Here is a 22805-nt window from a genome sequence, read left to right on the forward strand (position 1 = left end):
ATAACACTTTGCATTTGCCTTTTAGAATGTTTCACCACAGGCTTTCCAATTTCTTCACAAACTCTCAAACTTGGTGTGCTTTTAACGGGATTCCAAAACACCACACCATCAGACAAAAACAGTGTGCAGGACGAAATCTGATTTTTATTCCCCATTTAAAATGGGTTAATTAATTTTAGCGGGAGTGATGTGTGTTTTGCACACCAGTCATTCCTGATGCACAAGAACCCCAGAAGAAACCCCAGACAGTCAGAAATGTGAAGGACAATTGGATTTCCTCCAAAACAAAACCCAAAATTTGGCCATTCACACACAGAAAGGTGCCTCCTCACCCAGATGAAAATTCAGCCCCATTGTAGGAACACAAAATTAATTGCCTTTTTGAGTATTGGCAAATATATAAAATTGAGAAGCAGCTACAGTGAAAGTTCATGCCTGAGAGGCAAAGGCAGGGGAAACTGTTGGGAATGAGGAAAGGTCAGAGCTGTTGAAGAATATTTTGTATCTATCTTCACAGCAAAAGACAAAAATTGCACAATGCAAATAGAAGGTAACCATGGGGCGAACTGAAGTGAAGAATTTAAAGTAATTAATATCAATAGAGAAAAAGTATGAGAGAAACCTAAGGAACTAAAAGCCATCAAATCCCATTGCCTGAGTACCTCAGTGCTAGGGTTTTAAAAGAGGTAGCTACAGAGATAGTCGATGCGTTGATGGTGACTTTTTCAAAATTCTTGAGATTCAGGAACAGTCCCAGTGGATTTGAAGTTAGCCAATGTCACACACTATTCAAGAAAGAGGGAAGAAAAGAAATCGGAACTACAGGCCAGACAGGCTGTGATCAGTCATTGGAAAATCCTAGAATCTATTCTAATGAAGTCCTGACAGTGTACTTAGGAAACCGTTGTATGATCAGAAAGTCAACATGGTTTTATGAAAGGGAAATTGTGTTTGACAGATTCATTGATTTTGTTTTAGGATGAATCCAGAAGGGTTTTTAAACTTGTGAATCAGTAGATGTGATAAACTTGCTTTTCTATAAAACATTCAGTACAATACACCAAAGGTTAATATGCAAGAGAAAGTCTCCTGGGATTGAGGATAATATATTGGGATGGATAGAGGATTGGTTAACAGAGAGTTGAGAAAAAATGGGGATTTTATAAGTTGGAAGTCTATGATGAATGGCGTGCCACAAGGATTGGTGCTATGGCTTTGACTATTTCCAACTTGTGTTGATGACTTTAGATTAAGAGACTGAGAGTAATGTATCCAGGTTTGTTACCAAAACTAGGTGGGAATATGAGGAGGACACAAATATCATTGAGTGGCAAGTGGAGTATAACATGGAGGAGTGTGAGGTTATTCAGTCCTGATAGCAAGAAGCTTTTAAATGCTGCTGTTCAGAGAGATATGGATGGGCTCATACAAGAAATACAGAAAGTTAACATAGAGATGCAACAATGAGGAAGGTAACTTGCATATTGCCTTTTATTATACAGAGATTGGAGTGCAAGAGTAATTAAATCTTGCTGCAATTGTGTAGAACTTTTGTGAGACCACACCTGGAATATTATGTCGACCAGTAGTTCACTAGATTGTTTCCTGGGTTGAGAAGATTGTGCTATAATGAGAGGCTGAGTAAGTTGGGCCTTTACCCTCTGGAGTTTATAAGTGCAGTAGAGTTGGTTATCCTACCTCCTTCTGGGATGTCTCAGTGTGCCTCTAGATACTCCGGCCCGCAGTGGGCCACATCCGGCCTGCAGTTTGGAGACCGCTCCAACGTCTTTTGTTAAACAACAGTAATTGTTAGTGCGAAATGTTACTTGTCTCTATCTGTGTTGGTCGTTTAGGTTAGCTATATGTATCCCAACAAAGTATTCCTGCTCAGTGAGAATCCTGGGATCTTTATGATAAATGTCGATAAATTGTGGGTTGGAATTCAGAACACGGTAAACGCAATGACGTCATTCAGCGGTCTCCAAACTGCGGGCCAGATGTGGCCCGTGGGCCGTAGTTTGGAGACCCCTGCTCTAGAATATGCATCTGATCTGCAAATCTTGTAGTAAATTAGTCTTCTGTTGCTGTCACTTTGCTCGTGGTGGCAGTGATCTTGCTTTTTGGTATCAGGAGCTTAAATACATGTGAGACTGTAAATTACTTGCCTGATTAATGGAGTTTTTCATTTCTCTGAATTCCTGAAATTTCTCTGTCTGATCTTTCTCATCTGATATTTTGGGTTAAAAGCATCATTTTTTATACTGTTAATTCTCATCTCCTTCAATAGCTTTATTCATATCTTTGATCAATTACTCTGATAGGTCTCTTGGCAGATATTTCCTTATTTGCAGCAATGTGCTAAAGAGGCACATGCCAAACACTTGTAATGAAAAAATATCTTATTTAGTTGAGAAAAGCCAGGTCATCTAATTAACTGTGGTGCCTCCCATGACTTGTTTGGCGAATCACTGTTTGACCTCCCTGCAGGACTCGTTGAATACAACTCCCTGGGGATTGGTAATTAACTAACCAGGTGGAGCTCGTATACTGAGCCCTGTATAAAGCAGGCCCGAGTGGGCCTATTATTCCATTATCCTGGTTGGGATCTGTTGTGTTCACCACAGGTTTGTGGTTGTTTTTTTGCTTCACTTTATTTTTTGCAATAAAGCACTGTTCCTTTATAGCTGACTCCTGGAGTTATTATATTAACCTGTTTAATTTGCCTGGAATATAGTTACTTGTAGTAATGCAACCTGAAAAGAAATTCAATCTTTCCCCCAATCATTGCTCTGCTCCTCCCCTGTCTATATGTGAAAGTCCTTTTTTTGGGGGTATGAAATCACAACAGGAAGACAAGGACAAGATAAAGGATAGTCACGCTGGGCCTTTTTCTTGATCAACAAAACATTACCCACCATTCAACATTGACAGTCCTGTGCTTTGTACCAGCCACTAACTCTGTAAGACCATTTCTTGCAGTATTTTAGATTCTCACCATTAACCCTTCAATTTCTTTGGAATTCAATCAGATTGCTAGAATCCAGTTTTCTAGGACACCACTGGGCAATTTAGGGCACTTTCTCCACAATCCTCTGCTCTGAAATAGCTTAACCAAAAATACATAATGTGCACCTTTGGGAAACAGATGTTACAAAATTGTACACATTTTCATTCATCATATCCAATTTATATGACTACAATTCTCTTAGAAAGTAGGTCTAAGACATACTCATAATTAGTCATTCAAGAGAACATCAATAATGCACTCCTGTGTACTTAAACTTTAGTTTCATTAATTCAATAGGCATGTTGCATCTACATTGGAGAGGCTTGTGGCCTTAACTCACAAGGGAATTATAATTCTTACATTACGTACATATTTACGTATGAAAAAATCAGTTTCATGGTTCCATTTAATTTGTGCTCTACGTTACAATACTTAGCAAAGGTGCTTTGATATTTCTGCTCACTGTGAAACTAGAGCATAAAGATAAGGAAGGCTCCAAGTTTGATATTCACTCCATGTTGAATTAACTGACCTCAGTTGGGCAACTACAGTGGTGGCCATTATCATAGAAATCATAGAAACCCTACAGTGCAGAAGGAGGCCATTCGGCCCATCGAGTCTGCACCGACCACAATCCCACCCAGGCCCTACCCCCACATATTTACCCGCTAATCCCACTAACCTACGCGTCTCAGGACTCTAAGGGGCAATTTTTAACCTGGCCAATCAACCTAACCCGCACATCTTTGGACTGTGGGAGGAAACCGGAGCATCCGGAGGAAACCCACGCAGACACGAGGAGAATGTGCAAACTCCACACAGACAGTGACCCGAGCCGGGAATCGAACCCGGGACCCTGGAGCTGTGAAGCAGCAGTGCTAGCCACTGTGCTACCGTGATTGCAAAATGCACACTAATAGACAGCAAACAAGGATATGATTAGTCTTTCATGATCATACAGCCTGATTATATTGTCTGGTACAATGAATGAATAATGATGATTTGGATGGCTGGACTAAACAGAAAGGTCTTCCTGTAAAATGCTCCTGTTAAATAAAAGTGTATGTATTTTTGGCATAGGAATATTTCAGAGCTATGAAGGGGTTATTTGAGGAATATGATTGATAACACCAAACGGAAGTGGTTGGTGAGTCAAATGCACAGCAGGAAATCTTTGTGTTGCACATTTCTCAGATTCTAAGTGGTAGTTTTCCCAGAGTCTTGAAGATTACACTCCAAGTAGTACTGTTTTTATAAGGTAGGACCTGCTTTTTGAAAACAAGTTATGACTTCATATATTTTCAACAACCATACCGAGGCCAATGAACCATAATCCAGAAGAGTTTTGTGAATTTAGCACCTAATTTACTTCGTATCCAATGATTTATAATCCATCCGAAGGGAATGTGTGAAATGGAAACATTTGTAAGGGGATGTCTATTTTCTTAACTTGATGCTGTTGAGACGTTGTGTGGGTGGTGCTGTGAGTTGTTGGAGTTAGGTAGTGTGGAACCTCAGCTTGTGGTTTTAGCCTTATCTCAAATTGTGGCGATGGTTCATTTGAATAATTGGAGTGACCCACATCTATATAAATGCAATAGAGATATCTGCATTGCTATACTATGTGCACCTAGGTGCAGCATAAATCTGTTCTAAGGAGAGTCAATAGCCAAATATAACTTGTTTAAAAATTGTCCTGACTGTGCAGGGAACTTTAGTCAACAATGAGAAGAGAAAACTTGTGGAGCCAACTTTTATCTTGGCAAATTTTCTTAACTTTTTAGACCGGCAATGGAATCCATATTGCTCTCAACAGATGTGGAAGCTTCCGCTCAGAAGGAAACAAAGTGGGTGGAATTCGTAAGCGATTCTGGTACCAGTGTCTAAGACCCTCAAAATGGAATATAAGTGAACCAGGCAGTAGATAAACCTGCCCCACCTCTCCCCAGAGTCTGTCCACTTGTGTTTTCAAACTGAGCTCATTCATTTATGTTGCTGAAACTTCTCCCCGAAGAGCTGAAATAAATTTTGCTTTAAATGGAGAAAATCTGCCACTTTGACTTTGCACAGTGTATGTCCTACAGTTAAATAAAATTCTGCAGGAAAAATGTTTTGTTTAATATACTGAATTTGTTTTACTCATTTTATTCTCAGTTTCTCTTTTCCATTTTTTGTAGTATCACACATTGATCCTTAGAACAGAAGGTGGGCAGAAAAGCTTTTCTTTGGTCTGTGTCAGTTCCACAACATGTCTTTCTCTTGACACACTCCTTGGCTTTATTTTCACCTCCCTCCCTGATCCCTACCCCTGTTTGCAGGCCTGAATTTGAAAACTTACTGAGTGCAACCTGCCATTATAGTCATAGAGGTTTACAGCATGGAAAAAGGCCTTCAGCCCAACTTGTCCACGCCACCCTTTTTTTATAACCACTAAGCTAGTCCCTATTACCCACATTTGGCCCATATCCCTCTATATCCATCTTATCCATGTAACTGAATGCTTTTTAAAAGACAAAATTGTACCCGTCTCTACTACTACCTCTGGCAACTTGTTCCAGATTATGTTAATTCAAGTACATGGAGAAACAGTGAGTGTTGATAATCTCAGGTATATTGAATTTCAGGGAGTTTCTATGTCCAATAGAATGAAGGAGTGAAGCTGATGTTTGGTGCTAAAATGATGAACCGCTGAAGCAGCCTGAGCTAATGGCTTGCTGATTCAGTATTTTATCTGATTACGCTTCAGTGAAGCACCTTGGGACGTTTTCCGATGTAAAAGTGCTATATAAATGTAAGTTGTTATTGTGGTTATAATTCAAACCTGTCATGTTGTCAGGTTTATAGCACTTCCCAGACAGTTCCCAAATCATGCCATCAGCACTGGCTGATTAAACAAATATATTAAATAAGGGGGGAGGGGAGGGGAAACTCAGCATTGAAAGCTCATATGATTCTTTGACAAACATGTATATATTTTGTGTCCAAACAAAACCCAGAATAACTGGATGACACGTTTTTCTGTCTGATGACTATGAGAATGTTTGTCATTTGCCTCAGGGACCCGGGTTCAATTCCAGCCTCAGGAGACTGTGTGGAGTTTGCACGTTCTCCCTGTGTCTGTGTGGGTTTCCTCCAGGTGCTCCGGTTCCCTCCCACAGTCCAAAGATGTTCAGGTTAGGTTGATTAGCTATGCTAAATTGCTCCTTAGTGTCAGGGGAATTAGCAGGTAATTACATGGGGTGATGGGAATAGGGCCTGGGTGGGATTGTTGTCAGTGCAGGCTCAATGGGCCAAATGACCTCCTTCTGCACTGTAGGGATTCTATAATTTTATGAATTCAACGTTTATGAAAGTAAACTAGAAGGCAGCCTTGATGAGACGTCCTTTGCAGAGTCACAAATCAGATCTCAGCAGAGACGTTGCTTTTTGAAGGTAACTCTTTGGTTAACAAATTGTTTCTTGCTGCATGCTGAAACTGACCAACTACTGAAGTGTGTTCACGTGGTACACCACAGTGGTCTAAAGATGACTTTTCTCCACCTACAGGTATCCATAGCAATAGCTGAATTCAGCAAGATTTTAGCAAGGGATCAGTTCATCAAGAATGGAGTGTGACAATGACAAGAACTCAGTCAGAGTTCATTCTGAGCTTCTATAGCTTTGATTAATACAAAGCTATAGAAGAACACAGTACAGATTTTAATCTAACATGGCCACCAAAGTCAGCCAAGCTAGTTAAATCAGGTGAGATATAAGTTGGATCTCCTATCTGAACCTGCCTGAACAGTAAGGAAGTTTGCTAATGATATTTAAATGTACGATAATGGGGTTCCTGATCTGTCATGGGAGATAGAAAAAAGCAGGAAACTATAGACCAGTGAGCCTAACGTCAGTAGTAGGGAAGTTGCTCGAGTCCATTATTCAGGATTTCATAGCACAACATTTGGAAAGCAATGGGTTAATCAGACCAAGTCAGTATGGATTTACAAAGGGGAAATCATGCTTGCCAAATCTACTGGAATTCTTTGAGGATGTAACTAGTAGGGTTAACGAGGGAGATTTAGACTTTCAGAACGCTTTCGACAAGTTCTCACATAGCAGATTACTATGTAAAGTTCGAGCACATGGGATTGCGGGTAGTGTTTTGAGATGGATAGAAAGCTGGTGAGCAGACAGGAAGCAAAGAGTTGGAATAAATGGGTCTTTTTCTGATTGATCTGTGCTGGACCCCAACTGTTCACATTATATATTAATGATTTGGATGTGGGAGCAAAATATATTATCTCCAGACTTGCAGATAATAGTAAATTGGGTGGGAATGTGAGCTGTGAGGAGATGCAGAGTTGCTTCAGTGTGGTTTGGGCAAGCTGAGTGAATTGGAACATGCATGGCAAATGCAGAATAATGTGGATAAATGTGAAATTATTCATTTCATTAGCAAAAATAGGAAAGCGGATTATTATTTGAATGGGTGTAAATTGAGAGAGGTGGATATTCAGTGAGACCTTGGTGCCTCATGCATCAGCCGCTGAAAGTTGGCAGCAAAGAAGGCAAATGGTCTGTTGGCCTTCATAGCAAGGATTTTAGTATAGGGATAGGGATGTTTTGCTGCAATTATATAGGATGTTGGTGAGGCCACACCTGGAGTATTGTGTGCAGTTTTGGTGTCCTTAACTGAGGAATGATGCTCTTGCTATAGAGGGAATACAGGAAAGGCACACCAGGCTGATTCCTGGGATGACAGGACCGTCATATGAGGAGAAACTAAATTGGTTAGGATTAAATTAATTGAAGTTTAGAAGAGTGAGAGGGGATCTTTTAGAAATTTATAAAATTCTCACAGGATTAGATAGGATAGATTCAGAAAGCATATTTCCAATGGTGGGGAGTCCAGAACTAGGAGTCATAGTTTGAGGATAAGGGGTGAACCTTTTAAGGCTGAGGTGAGGAGAAATTTCTTCATCCAGAGAGTGGTGAATCTGTGGAATTCACTACCTCAGAAGGTACTTGAGGCCAAAACTTTGTATGATTTCAAGAAAGAATTAGATATAGCTCTTGGGATAAAGGGATCATGTGGTATCGGGGGAAGGTGGGATTAAGATATTGAATTTGATGCTCAGCCATGATCGTAATGAATGCAGAGAAAGCTTGAAGGACTAAATGGCCTACTCCCACTTCTATTTTCTATGTATGTTTCTAAGTAATTATTCCATGATAAAAACAAGTATTTGTATTCATAGCTCCACATCAAAGACTGACTCACTCAAACAAACTGTGAAATGAGAAGCACCCACTGTGATAATGATAGGTTGTAAAACCAGTCATGTGGCATAGATGCTTTAATGAAACAGGCTTTTGTCAACAGCCAGAGTGAAATAGCAAGCACTGATTAAAAACTGCAGACTTTCTTTAAATTTCAAGGGCAGGAGGTTTAAATGCATTAATGGCTTGACGGTTTAATAAGAGTTAAATGCCTTGACAGCTTGACAGTTCCAATGAGTTTATCCACTTTTGCATGCATTCATGTCTCTTTTTAAAAATCCAAAATATGTCGACCTATCCAAAAGGAGTCCATGGTTTCTTACCTTTACCAATGAGTATCTTATTTCTCCAAAGAACTCCAGTAAGTTTAGACTTTCTCCTGAAAAATGTAAAGCCCACGACTGGTATTTCAGAAACCTAGGTGATGAAAATTGCATTTTCAATTGTAGCTGCCTCTGTGCGCCACAGATGTGAAAACTACAACTTGCCCCGTTCATCCCCTAGGGTCCTGGGTTCAAAGCAGGACATTTGAAATTGAGACCCCAGTGTTATTTTGGCTGAACCAGAGACCCTGTACATCCCTGCAAAAATTCAGGCCTTACTCATTTTGCAGTTATTTTAAGCCTTGCAACCTCCACCAGCCATGCAGCTCCTCTGACATTTTTCAACTCACATATTCAAATCCTATTGCATTCTTAACCTCCCATACTCCCATCTTAACATTGGCGCCACAGCATCCTGATGCCCAGCCCCGCACTTTGGAATCTCTTTACTGAACTCATTCACCTCTCTGCTTTTCACTTTTCATTCCATCCGTAAAATCTTTCTCAAATTCAATCATTTTGTCTAAGCTTTTGGTCACCCCTCCCAGCTCTTGGCTTGACATATGTCCTTTGCCTCTATTCTACCCTTGCACTCCCACTAGCCCCTTACTCATCATCACCCTCACATAAGGTACCTTGCGTCATTTGCTAAGTTAAATACGCTACATAAATGCAATTCATTGACTGGAATGCATTTTTAAATGTCATGTTATAATTAGCTTACTATTATCTATTCTTAATCAATACTCATCATATTTAATGTTTGAAAGAAGATTTAGTTTGAAGACTGAATAAGTAATTTTGAACTGCTATACTTTCCCTTCTACCACAATCTGAATACTCTAGTAAGGAAAAAAAAACAAACATCTTTTCTTCCAACAATTAACTTGTTAACATTTGAGGGATGATCAAGTGCATTTCCTTTTTTGAAACCACCCAGTTCTAGAGATGAAACAACAGTGAGGAGGCCCTGACCTGATTGATGATGCTGCAGTTCATTCCACTGAGCCCGTCGATGCAAGAACCAATGGATTCAGACCTCCATTTTTCCACTCCACTGGTTTAGAATAACTCAAAATCTTTTTAATGACATGTTAATCTTACACAGTCAGAGGATTCTATTTTATAAATACAATCTTGCAACTCATCATCAGACTGCGGGCTCCATTTCTCCTCAGCTGTCAATTTTTTAAATAGATTTCTTTGGCAAACTAGCTGATTACATAATGATTTTTACGTAAAAAGTTTTTTTTCCCTCCTACATTACATGCATAATCTACATCTGAATAACCATCCGTGTCAGTTGGGATTGGGATGTAATAAATAATACTCTGTGGGAAGTGTTTTTTGTGACAAGGCGCAATGACAACATTGTTATTCACCGTGTAACTCGCTGGCAGCATGCATATGCTGAAATGTAGAATGTTGCTAATTTTGCAATCTTGTTCATAATAAAACAGCCTTAACTCTGTGCCTCTGAATGAAAACACAATTAATTATGTCTAATATACCCGAAGGCAAATAGCTTACCCTTTGTTACTGCTGCTTGACAAAAGCTGTCTTAGAAGTTGCTCATCATCAGTAGCTTCTCCAGAAGTTGGGTCGTGGGTTGTTGTGTTTTTGACTATAAAGCTGTTGGTTCTATCTCCTGGGACTTAGTCAGAGAAGGACTTGCACAAAGTTCAGCAGAGCAGTGGTTCTCAAAATGTGGTCCGTGGACTGATCTAAAATGCCATTCACTGACACAGTTTCCCGGCCTCGGCCGTCCAAGAACAGGACGGATTCCTCACCTGACATCACATAACTGGACCGGCTCCAGTACAAGTCGACGTGTGAGCAACAACGATGTACAGTTAAAGGCAAGATTTGTCTTACTCTTAGAACATACAATTGTGAGATTGGATTTTCAGACTTCTGGAGCTGAAAACAAAGGAACCAGCTGAATATGGAGCCCGACATGAGACTGAAGCTCTCCATCTTGGAACCCCCCAGACATCACCTCATTCGTGTCTCATCGAAAGCAAGAGTCATTCTTCCATTAATTCTGATCCTTTTTTTGCAGTGGAAGAGAAAGCAGGTGGATCCTTGGAGGACCTCAGATTGCTGTAGCCAGGCATAGTTGTCCAATCATTGCATCTTAGTTGGCTGCGGGGAGGAAAAGCACTTCAACTCCTCTTGCCCCATCAGCAATGCCAGAAAGAGACATGTTTCATCTAGCAGCCCTTATCTCCCCTCAGTTATCAGAGTTTCTGACACCCTGTTGGCCAGTGTTAAAGTTGGAAGAAAAGCAAGATTCTAGGCATGTAGTCGCCTTAAACTATTTAAATGATAGATGCACCTGCTGAGGTTGGCTACCCACCATCTGCCCTGCCACTGTTAAAACCTGAAGAGGACAGGATTGAGATGGGTAGGGTCCAAGTCTGAATTTTAAATGCCCATCCATCTGTATCCATCTGTTTTGGAATGTGAGGTTGGGAGTGGAGGGTTAAAATGATCAGTTCTGATGGTCTGACAAACCCTTCATAGTGCTACTTTGAGTAATTTACAAGCCTTAATAGTTTACTGCTGTCTAGAATCACAGAATCTAGAATGCAGAAGGAGGCCATTTGTCCCATAAAGCCTGCACCGAAAACAATCCCACCCAAGTCCTATCCCCGTAACCCCACATATTTATCCTGCTAGTTACCTTGATTATTAAGGGGCAATTTCTCATGGTCAATCAACCTAACCTGCACATTTTTGCAGTGTGGGAGGAAACCATGGCACCCGGAGGAAACCCACGCAGACATGGGGAGTGTGGTGGACCTCAGTTGTGCCTTTGTCCTATATGGACCGCCGTTGTGTGTGCTTGTCATACCTGGACACATCCCCTTCCAGTTTGGGTCCTCCCCTCAGCACCTAGTATAAAGGTGGCTGTCTCCTCCCCCTTGTTCAGTCCAGGTCGGTTATTTGTTGGGATCTGCTCCTGATTCTGTTGTGAATAAAAGCCTACACTTATATTGGCATATCGGTAGTCTTTCGCCTTATTGATAGCGCATCAGGGAGAATGTGCAAACTCCAGACAGACAGACAGTGACCCGAGGCCAGAATTGAACCAAGGTCCCTGGTGCTGTGAGACAGCAGTGCTAACCATTGTGCCACCATGTCGCCTGTCGAAAACCTGCATTTCCTGAAATTTATTAATAGAGTTTCATGCTGATGAAAGGTTTACAGGTAATCAGTATTCTATTTCAGAATGCCAGATGGTGAAGAATAGAATTGGATGCAATTTTTACACACATTTATAAGCTTTAATTTACAGAGATGTACAATATAAACATCCACCTCCTCACTGAGCAACCACAGTTCATCTCTTCCTATTTATAGGAGCACAAGTGAATCCCTGGTTAATGCCTACCACCTGCATACGATTAATATACAATTAACAAATTCCCTTCTCCCCTTTAAACAAAGAGTAGAGGTTATACGTCCAACCAAGATCTCAAAACAAATCAAAGACTTCCATATTTCTGTATTAAACATTGTATTGCAAGATGCCTTTCCTACGGGACCCCTAACATTTTATCATACAAGAATTCATTTTTGTTAAGCAAATTGACATTCTGACAATTGCTGAATTGTACCCACCCATTTGATAGTAGAGGTTTCCTTTCTTGCCAGTGTTTGTTTCAAGACCACAAGGTGAAATTGTCACCTTTTCTCATTCCCACTTTTTGTCGAGTGTATATTATCTCCAGTGAACCAATATCTACAGAGCACTCAATGAGTGTACTACTGATGCGCGATTAATTCACTCGGGAGGCTGGATCGTACCCGGGAAATAAAGGCTTTTATTAGCAACAAGAATAGAGCATACTGCTTAACAATACAATCCCAGACTAAAGGGTCACTAGGAAGTGCAGTGACCTTTATACTCCTATAGGAAGGCGGAGCCAACCGGAGTGTACCACAGAACAATGCCAACAGGTGGAACACCCCAACCCTAACCCCAACAGTGACAAGAGTAACATATGTACAAGTACCCATAGTGCTAACCATCTATGGTTCAGTACCCATAGTGGTAACCATCTATGATTCAGTACCCATAGTGGTAACCATCTACGGTTCACCACAACTACATTAGTACACCCCTGTATAAAATGTCACTTAAACAAATTGAGAAATAGAATTGCACATCCTTTGGCTCCACAGAGCCAATGTTTCAGCAGCCCGAATACATTTAACAATCTAGTTAAAGGGACAGCATTTCCCATTCTCACCTATGACACTATTATGAAATCAGATGCAGTAGGATACCCATCAGGAATATTAACATGTGAAGAAACATCATTACAAATGACTAGTTTGGGTTGCCTGAAGATGGGAACTTGCGAATGTATTTATCCAGATTTAATTATTTTAATGCGTTATTTGTTCTTAAAGTATTCTCTACTTCAGTATTTCATCGTATGACTTAACTCCAACACATCAAACCTAGCATTTGCTCCAAAGTGAAGGCCCAATCAGTTCAACTGACCAATCAATCATTGCACTTGATCTGTCTCTTTAAATATAATATCAGTTTACTGTCTTGGCCCAGTATGATTAACTGGAATGGGAGTAACAGGCACGGTAGCACAGTGGTTAGCACTGCTGCTTCACAGCTCCAGGGGCCTGGGTTCGATTCCCAGCTTGGGTCACTGTCTGTGTGGAGTTTGCACATTCTCCTCGTGTCTGCGTGGGTTTCCTCCGGGTGCTCCGGTTTCCTCCCACAGTCCAAAGATGTGCGGGTTAGGTTGATTGGCCATGCTAAAATTGCCCCTTAGTGTCCTGAGATACGTAGGTTAGAGGGATTAGTGGGTAAATATGTAGGGATATGAGAGTAGGGCCTGGGTGGGATTGTGGTCGGTGCAGACTCGATGGGCCGAATGGCCTCTTTCTGTACTGTAGGGTTTCTATGATTTCTATGATTTCATTCTACTCTAGTCTTACTAACAACAGATTTCTCAAATTCTGCAGTAACATTTCAGGAGAAATCATCAACTTGCACTGTCCAAATACCTGGAAGTTTTCCTGTATGATTCCAAAAATCATTGTAGGGTATATTTTTAGTTGAACACGACCTTTTTAAGTAAAACAGATTACAGTAACAAATACCTCACTCTATAAGCATCATTCATGCATTGTAGTGGGTTGGGGGGGTGTTGGTCTGTTGGAAGGGTTGGGACTACGGGGGTGTTGGGATTGCAGAGGTGGGGGGAGGGATCAGGAGATCACGGCTACCGGGGGGGCAAAGTGGGGCACAGGTGCGGTCGAGGCTGGCCCAGTCATGTTCCAGGGGCCAGCCTCGACCGCAGTGTACTACTGATGCGTGATTAATTCACTCGGGAGGCTGGATCATACCCGGGAAATAAAGGCTTTTATTAGCAACAAGAATAGAGCATACTGCTTAACAATACAATCCCAGACTAAAGGGTCACTAGGAAGTGCAGTGACCTTTATACTCCTATAGGAAGGCAGCGCCAACTGGAGTGTACCACAGAACAATGCCAACAGGTGGAACACCCCAACCCTAACCCCAACAGTAACAAGAGTAACATATGTACAAGTACCCATAGTGATAACCATCTATGGTTCACCACAACTACATTAGGACACCCCTGTATAAAATGTCACTTAAACAAATTGAGAAATAGAATTGCACATCCTTTGGCTCCACAGAGCCAATGTTTCAGCAGCCCGAATACATTTAACAATCTAGTTAAAGGGGGAGTCGGAGGGCCTGGGATAAGGGGTTGCGGGATCGCTGGCCAGCGATCGGGAGGCTGGCAGTGCAGGGCCAATGTGCATGCGCTGATCTCGGCGCTGACAGATCGGTGTATGCACAGTGGCCCGCTCAGCGCTTTGCTGCCAGCCTCTCCAGTGGCAATTGACCCCACCACCTGAATTTTCACATGATTTACACCAGTGCACTCTGCAGTGCGCAGAGTGTGGGAGATTCATTTTGAAACCCTCGCTGAAAAAACCAGTGGGATTTACTCCAGTTTTTACGCGAATTCGGCGCTTAGAATTATTTTTGGAAGAATCGCCCCCCCACATTTGTATTTGCATCATCTGATTAAGAGGAATTTAAATATGAATCCCGTAGACCAGAAGAGAATTTTCTGGCTATGGGTTATAAGCATGTCTTTTAGGAGCCATTTCTGTTTTGAATAAAATGTTTGGATTGCAGGATGGGACCTGCGTAACTTGGCCAAAAGCAGATTGATGACCAGCCTGTCAATCCTTCCAGTATGCTAGATGGCAGGAGGTAAGAGCAGGAGAATTTCCTGGACAACCATGCTGCAGAAGGCAATGGTAAACCACTGCGGTATTTTCCCAAGCATATTTATCGGCCAATGCAATGGAGGTTCATGGTCGTCAATGCCCCCTTATGGCACGGTACCTAAGGAGGAAGAGGAAATGGTTCTTAACAAATGTTTCAGTAGGTATAGTAATTTCTAACTCCTATGTTAATTTACCTGTGGCTGCTACAGTTTTTAGACAAAGATTGATAATGTCCTGTAAAATGGCCCTGAGCCATTTCTTGTTAGGTTAACTGGTTTATTATTCACGTTCTAATGATTTGGTGAGTCATCAATCCCATTTTGCCAAAAGATCTTTTAATAAAATTATTATTTATGACACTTTGATTATACAATAGCAATATTGATTTTATTAATAATCAACTAATTCATAGTTTTACGTCTTAATTGGGGTAAGAAATAATGGAGGAGAAATTCAGCACGTTAGTGTTTTTTTCACTGTGAGTACCCTCACAATTCCATAATGGCATCTGTGGTGTATACATGCACATTTGAAGGATGAATCATGGCTGGATGCCATACTGATGAGGGGACTAGTGTACACGCAGTGAATGTCTGTCAATTGTTTGCAGAACAAGCAGATCATTGTGCCACTTGGTGTGCATTGCTATTCTGAAACCGGTGGTGCCATTTTGAACATCAGTTCGAGCCAATGCCCTCTCTTAACCTCACACAATTAAACACATGCTCAGCAGCAGGAAGGACCCTTGTCTTTGCCACCCACCACTTCCCTCCTCCACCAGTGCTATTTAAGTGAGACATCAGCCACCTAAATGGTAGTCGCTGTTTGATTTCCTCTGGCTTTTGCTTCAAACCGACAAGTGTTTTTGCACTTTCCCCAGTTGCTTCATGTTGCAAAACTCTATACAGAGTTGTACAGCAAATGTTGAAGGCCTTTTTTGATTTCAAGGAAGCTACTTAAAAAGCTGCTTCTGTAAAAGTTGCTGACTAGGAGGCATTCCCCTTTGGGTCACAGAATGACTTGGAGAATGAGCAAAAGCCATACAGAGCAGGACAGTCAGATGGCTGGGAGGGTGAAAGGCTCTCAGCAGAGGGCCACATCCAGCCAGGGTGCTCAAGGAGCAATCTTCCTGCATCAACTTCAGCGAGGAACAATGTGTGAAACGCATGTGCTTCAGTAAGGACATCTCATTGAAATTTGCCATCTGCAACTTCCGAGCAGGGTAAGGACTGCATTGTCAGTGCTGGTGGCAAGGGTTGTCCCCTCATGATGGTGACATTGCACAGCAAACAAGCAGAACCTGAGTGATAATGATCTTTTATGTGTCTGGCCACTTCTAGGTTTGAGCTGGAAATATTTGCAACAACTTGCATTTTATATCCGCCGTTGCATTAGGGAGGTCACTCAGTCTATCAAAAAAGAAGCTGAATATTTTACTCTCCTCTGCCAGAGAGAAGCAGGTAGATTGAGCATGTGATTTCAATAGGATTGCAGGCTTCCCTGTGGTGTAGGGTGCTATTAACTGCATACACCTCACCTTCCATCCACTGCATGCCAAGTCTGCTATATCCTGAAATGGATACACACACACCATCAATGTCTAGCTGGTGTGTGACCATAGGCATTAAATCAATGCCCACTGTCCTGGCAGCAGTCACAATATCTTCATTGTACAGAAGTCTGCTGTCCCATCTTCGTTTGAGCCTACACTACAATCTAGTAAATCGTGCCTACTGGGCAAGAAGGGCTCTTCACTGATGGCATGGTTGATTGCTCCAGTGTGCAACCATGCAAGTGTGGACAACATGCATGCAATGAAAGCCATGCAGCCATATGAAATGCAATCAAGCAGACCATTGGTGCGATGAAACACTGCTTCTGCTGCCTAGACTGCTCCGGAGGAGTCCTGCTGTACATGGCAGTCAATAAGGTTCTGCTTGTTTGCTGTGCAATGTCACCATCATGAGGGGACAACCCTTGCCACCAGCAGTGGAGTAGGAATAAAAAGCAGAAGGGAGGAGGCAACGTAAAAAGCCCCTTTCTGCTTGGGCTGTCAGTGAAAATCCCACCCAAGTGTATATATGAATAAACACAACCCAAATTTCCCCATGCCCAACAGCCCCTCACCTTACTTTCTCTCCGTTACTGACCATTACTGCATCCACTTGGCCACCAAAGCCACCAGAAAATAAACACTGCAGCATACATTTATAGATCAAATAATGTCACATTGCATAAAAAGGTCAACGAATCACCCTTGGGCATACCTTTAGTGCAAGGATGTTGGAGTACAAGAAGAGGGTAAAAGTAAGAGCTTAATAATTGTGCTTCTAAATCAGAAGGGAATGTGGCATGAGAGGGAACTGTAATGTGAGAAGGCAGATTAAATATAAAGATACCATTGTCTTTGGTAGTTTCAGTCCCGCTGTTGGCCATGGCCTCAGCAATGACTGCCCGAGTAGTGGATAGCACCATTTCCTCCTCTTACAGGTGTGCCAGTTCTGTCATCAGCTCCGGAATCTGGTTTCACATCAGAGGAAAGTGTGTCAGTGAGCATGGTTCAATCTGCTAGGCCGATGTGGTTGTCTTGGTTGAATAGCTGGTAGTGTTTGCAAGCTGGGAAATGTATGTGAGGCTGGTAGCAGTGCTGAGTGTGTGAGGGTGAGGCAATGCTTTTAATGTTAGATCAGAGGTTTGATTGACAGAAATTGTTTGTCGGTGAGTGATGGGGGTGTAGTGAATTGAGCAGGGTAATGTGTGAGGCTAATGGTGCAGTTGGTGAGATATGGTATTTGATACATTCACTCATTGTGACCAGTCATGTGAGGTCATTGAACTTTTTGTGGCACAGTATCCAGATCCAAGGGCCTGACCCCTGACATTGATATTGATCTCAATGGCTATTTGCTGCCTTGTGACTGGGTGTCTTGTGGATGGAGCCCATTAAGCTGTGTAAGGAAATTCTTACATGCAGCTGCAGATTCAAACATAACGAATGTATCATCTACGTATTAGAAATATGCAAAGGACTGGAGGTTATGTGTCATTCCATCAAAGAGGCTTTTCTTGTAGAAACTGGTAAAAATATTGGCGAGAGCTGAACGTAGAGAGGATCCCATGGCAACACCATCTAGATGAAAATCTTCAACAGCTTGTCTCTTTTTCTCAGCGGGACTGTAGTATATATGGTTACTAGCTTTGTGGGAAATTGGATTTCAGAAACTATAATCTCATGACACGTGATGGTGAGTGATGAGCTAGTCATGGGGAAGCGTGCCTAAGCCATAGAAATAGTTTTATTCCTATTGGATTGCTCCTATTTAGCATTCTTGCTCTTTGGACGTGGAATCAATCTGATTGTGTTAACTTTTCTTTCTCTTCTATTCGCGGCAGCATAATATATCCGCTTCACTTGTGGGGGGCACATCATTGGGAAAATGGTATCATAAGTGCATGGCATCCAGCATCAATAACACTTTGTCTTCACACAGTGCTTAGCTTTGCTGATGGAGTGCGATGGAGACATATGTTTCCACTCTTGAATTGTATTTGCAAAAGAAAAAGACAAATATTTTGTACTTTATTCTGCCCTTTTAAGCTTGCCTTGAGCTGGGGAGGACAGTTTGCATTGTTGGCTGGCCATGGATGGGAAGCTTTGAGTTTGACATGGCTGGCTGTGAATTGTGTCACTGCACTAACATAAAGCTCTGCATGTCCTTGCTTGCACACATACAAAGCTGCCCTTCTAGCTGCTGAATATTTAGTTTTTTTAAATGAGTATTAGCAAAAGACCCCATTTTTATCAAAATATTTAACAGGTTTTACCAATGTTTAAGTGTTTAATAAATGTCATAAACTATTGGAGGACCTTTTAAAATCACTGCTCAATACTGGAGTCCTTGGAAGCTTGTTTAAGGACATCTTCAGAATTGACTATCCAGTATCATTAACATTACAAATAAGAAATCAATTTGCCATGAGTTTAGAGACTCCATTTTCAAAAACTGAGCTGCAGGAAGCAGTTGGCTTCCCATTGCTATGCTGTAGGATTTATCCCTATAGCATTTATGCTCCATTGCAGATGAATTTGCTGGCAGTACTCATCACTCTAACAGTTTCCATTATTTGCCTTTAATTTTCTATCTCCATACGAGCATACAAATTAGGAGCAGGAGTAGGCCACATGGCCCCTCAAACCCACTACACCATTTAGTAGGATGATGCCTATCTCTGATAACTGTGCACTCTTTATCAGGAATCTGCCTATCTCTACCGCGAAAATATTCAAAGACTCTGCTTCCACTACCCTTTAAGGAAGGGAGTTTCAAAGACTCACTACCCAATGAGAGAAAAAAATTCTTCTCATTTCGGTCTTCAGTGGGTGAACCTTTATTTTCAGACAGTGACCCTTAGTTCTAAATTCTCCCACAAGAGGAAACATCATTTCCACATCCACCCTGCCAAGAATCCTCAGTATCTGAAAGATTTCAATCAAGTCACCTCTTATTCTTCTAAACTCCAGTGGATAAAACCTAGCCTGACCAATCCTTCCTTAGGAGGCAAGCCACCATTCCAGATATTAGTCCAGTGAACCTTCTCTGAACTGCTTTCAATGCAATCTCCTTACTTAATTAAGGAGACCAGTACTGTACATCATGCTCCAGATGTGGTTTCACCCAGTGTCCTGTACAACTGAAGCATAACCTTCCTACTTTTATATTCAATTCCTTTAGTATAAAATGATAACATTCTATTCGCTTTACTAATTACTCGCTGTACTTGCACATTAGCCTTTTGCAGTTCATGCACCCAGATACCTCTGAATTTCAGAGCTCTGCAATCTCTCACCATTTGGATAATACGTTTTTATCCTTTGATGTGGCACCTTATCAAATGCCTTTTGAAAGTCTGAAGGGATGAGGAAATTTAAGAGTGAAGTGCCTTGTTGCTAGTATAATCCTACAAGACATGTCATCCTAACATCAAACAATTCTTTGGACAGTAGATATTCTCAGCACTTGACTATAACTAAAGTCATTTTAGTTACTGTGGCTTGCAACAGTTAATGACCCACCTAAATTTTTGCTGATATATTTAACATTGTACGTGATCCATGCAGTGTCAGATCATGTTGTGAGCATGGAAATGGAGGTATTCTTTCCTGTAGTTTTCCACATTGGGTTTTCTAGGGTTTCCCAAAATACAGAATTTCTGAGACATTGGGCGCGATTTTCTCTCCCTGCTACATTACTCGGCCAGTGTAACGAGGCGGTAAATTCCAGTGGGACCCAAAAAATTGGATTTGCACCCAGCGTCCGGCAGGTCGTGATTCTCCAGGGAAACGGCGCGAGGCTGATTTAAATATTCAGCAGCTCATTTCAATCTGTTTAGTGAGCTCTAGACACTATTGTTTTTTTTATTTATTGGTGTCACAAGTAGGCTTACATTAACACTGAAATGAAGTTACTGTGAAAATCCATTTGGCTCTCCAACTTCATAGCGGGGATCACAGTTGGTTTCCAGCAATGGAGGCCAGACCTGATGGGCTCACTGGTAGGACTGGAGGTCATTGAGGCCCGTGTGAGGTCAGGGGCAGGGGGGCAGTGCCCCTTGCTGGCACTGCCAGCCCAGAACCCTGGCAGTGGAAGCCAGGCACTCTGGCACACTGGTAGTGCCCACTGAGCACCGGGCGGTACAAGGGGCATGGCTTGAGGGGGTGGGATCTCACATGACGGGGCCAAACATAGGAGGGGCCATATGGGGGGACGTAGGAGGGGAGGGAAGGGTGTACACTGCATTGTGGAATAGGGGCTAGGGGTTGGGGCTGCCGATCGGCGGTGGGGGGGGGTTGGGGTTGTCAATTGGGAGGCCAGCGATCAGGGTGAGGGGGACACTGGTGATCGGGAGGCTGGCAATTGGGAGGCCGGTGATCAGAGAGGGGTGGTGACTGCGTGGCTGGCAATATCCAGGTGGGCAGCTATTCCTATGGGGGAAAAGCCCATGTCCGTGAAGAGGGGGATGTCAACCGATCCACTGGCATACTGGGAAATCAGAAGCAGGCACAATGGCCACTTGAGCACTCTGCTGCTGGCCTTTCCAGCGGATTTAGGCTCCATCCCCTGCCCTTATTAGCCTGATTCACCTGACAGCCATTGTATTGCACCGAGTGCCGTAAATTACCGAGGCTCAGTTCACCAACAAAACAAGTGCGAAACACCCATTGGACACACAATTATTTTGTGAAAATTGCCCCCATTATTCTTTCACATACACTCATTGATTTTGGATTCATGTCGGGCTGGATGCAGTAGTGGGGCGGGGGGATGAACCTGCTTTGGGACCCATGGCAACGTCTTGTCATGTAACTGTCACCTGTTACGTCAGCTATCTGCCTCTATGAGCTGCCAGTCAATCAGAGTGCCTGTGTCTCAGCAGTGACACTGGAATCTTTGGTCACTGCAGGGCCCACCTAGAGGAGAAGGAAGATGCATTGATGGATCTGCACCCTCACAATCAGATAAGTGGGATCTGAGGATGCCATGACTAGTCAGATGGGCCCTGGTGAGGATGGGAGTGGGTGGTTGGTGCTGCTGTTGCCGCAAGGGATTGCCATGAATTCATAGGCCAAAAGATGCCTGAAAAGCCCGCTGAGAGGCTGACAGGTTTACCAAATGCTCTCCCCAAGTGTCAGAAGGCCCACCCACCCCTGGTTAAATGCTAGCTGCAATGGTATGAGGCCCTTAATTGGCCACTTGAATCGCTCAATTGGGCTCTGGGTGGGAAGGATCCTCCACCACCTTCCCATCATTGGCAAGGTGGCATGGCAGCGGCAACTTGTTACCAGCCTTCCCAGCTGCTAGCCAGACCCTACAGGATCGGTAAAATCCAGTCAGTTATTTTGGTTGGGTTGCTTGTGGAGGGACCTCTGAGGCTGTCGATATTTTGCAGAGTGATACTCCACACGAAAATTTTGAAAATGACTGTGCTATCCTGGTTTTGAATAACCCAAACCCGAGGCAATTGAAACAGAAACAAATGTTTGTAATTATCTGTCTATTTTAGTTGCTTTTAAAATGTACACTCGTTTATTTCTTTTTCAATATTCTTAATAATAAAGCTTTTATTTTAAATTGCGAATGACCTATTTGTGGGAGAATCTAATTTGTCTGAAATCTGCAGAAGGCGAGTGAATCTACTGTTTCTAAGAAGTGTAGATATAATACAGAGATTGAACTGCAGCTTTCTGACAGTGTGGAGCCACTTGTAACTGGAATGCTTTTTATAATGTTCAAAGACAAGGGAAAGTGTATTAACGGTTGCTAAAACTGCAGGAACAGCTGCCTTGCATAGTTTGAAGCTATCATTTAGACCACTAGAAGAGCAGATCCTTATAAGTACTGTCCGTAGGAAGTTGTAATGTGGCTAGCTATACTTTTGGGCAGGGAGTTGTTTCTACGCAGGGTCTGGAATTTGAAACATCTTGGGGCCTCCACAGTGCAGACATCAGTGACTCCTGCAACATGCTGGAAAGCTGATCATTGCTCCCCTGCAGAGGTCTCCTTTCAAGGACAGTTAACTTTCTTGATATATGTGTGTAAACTGAGGGAACAGTAGTAGACGTATGTGTGGATTATAAAGAGTGAAAAAACAGGAGTTGTCAGCAGGATCGTACTGACCTTGAAGTTGTTTGAAAACTTGATGGCATTTCTGTCTCGTAAACTACAATCGTCGGCAATGTTTTGGTGTGAAGAACAGGAAGATGACTGTAAGTAACCATTGCACAAACATTTGCCTTTGCTGCAAATTCTTGTGCTTCAACTGTGATTTTTTAGATTCACATGTGAATGAAAATAGCAATGTTGTAATGAGGAATTTGTTGCTGTAAACTATGGTTGCATTTTAGTCTG

General features: G+C 42.2%; 1 protein-coding gene across 13 annotated transcripts in view; it reads left to right on the forward strand.

Annotated features, from left to right (window-relative positions):
* LOC144506416 (dystrophin-like) overlaps positions 1–22805 on the forward strand; it is a 1861003-nt gene that overhangs the window by 208156 nt on the left and 1630042 nt on the right. The window contains exon 1 of one of the 13 annotated variants that reach the window (XM_078232516.1): positions 22357–22663. The exons of the other annotated variants lie outside the window; for them this stretch is intronic. Within the exon in view, the coding sequence (XP_078088642.1) occupies positions 22597–22663 (67 nt within the window). The 5' untranslated portion in view covers positions 22357–22596. Of the gene's footprint in view, positions 1–22356; positions 22664–22805 lie in introns of those variants that run through there. 13 annotated transcript variants of the gene reach the window in all.

This window comes from Mustelus asterias, chromosome 17 (genome assembly GCF_964213995.1).
Source record: "Mustelus asterias chromosome 17, sMusAst1.hap1.1, whole genome shotgun sequence".
NCBI classification, from domain to species: domain Eukaryota; kingdom Metazoa; phylum Chordata; class Chondrichthyes; order Carcharhiniformes; family Triakidae; genus Mustelus; species Mustelus asterias.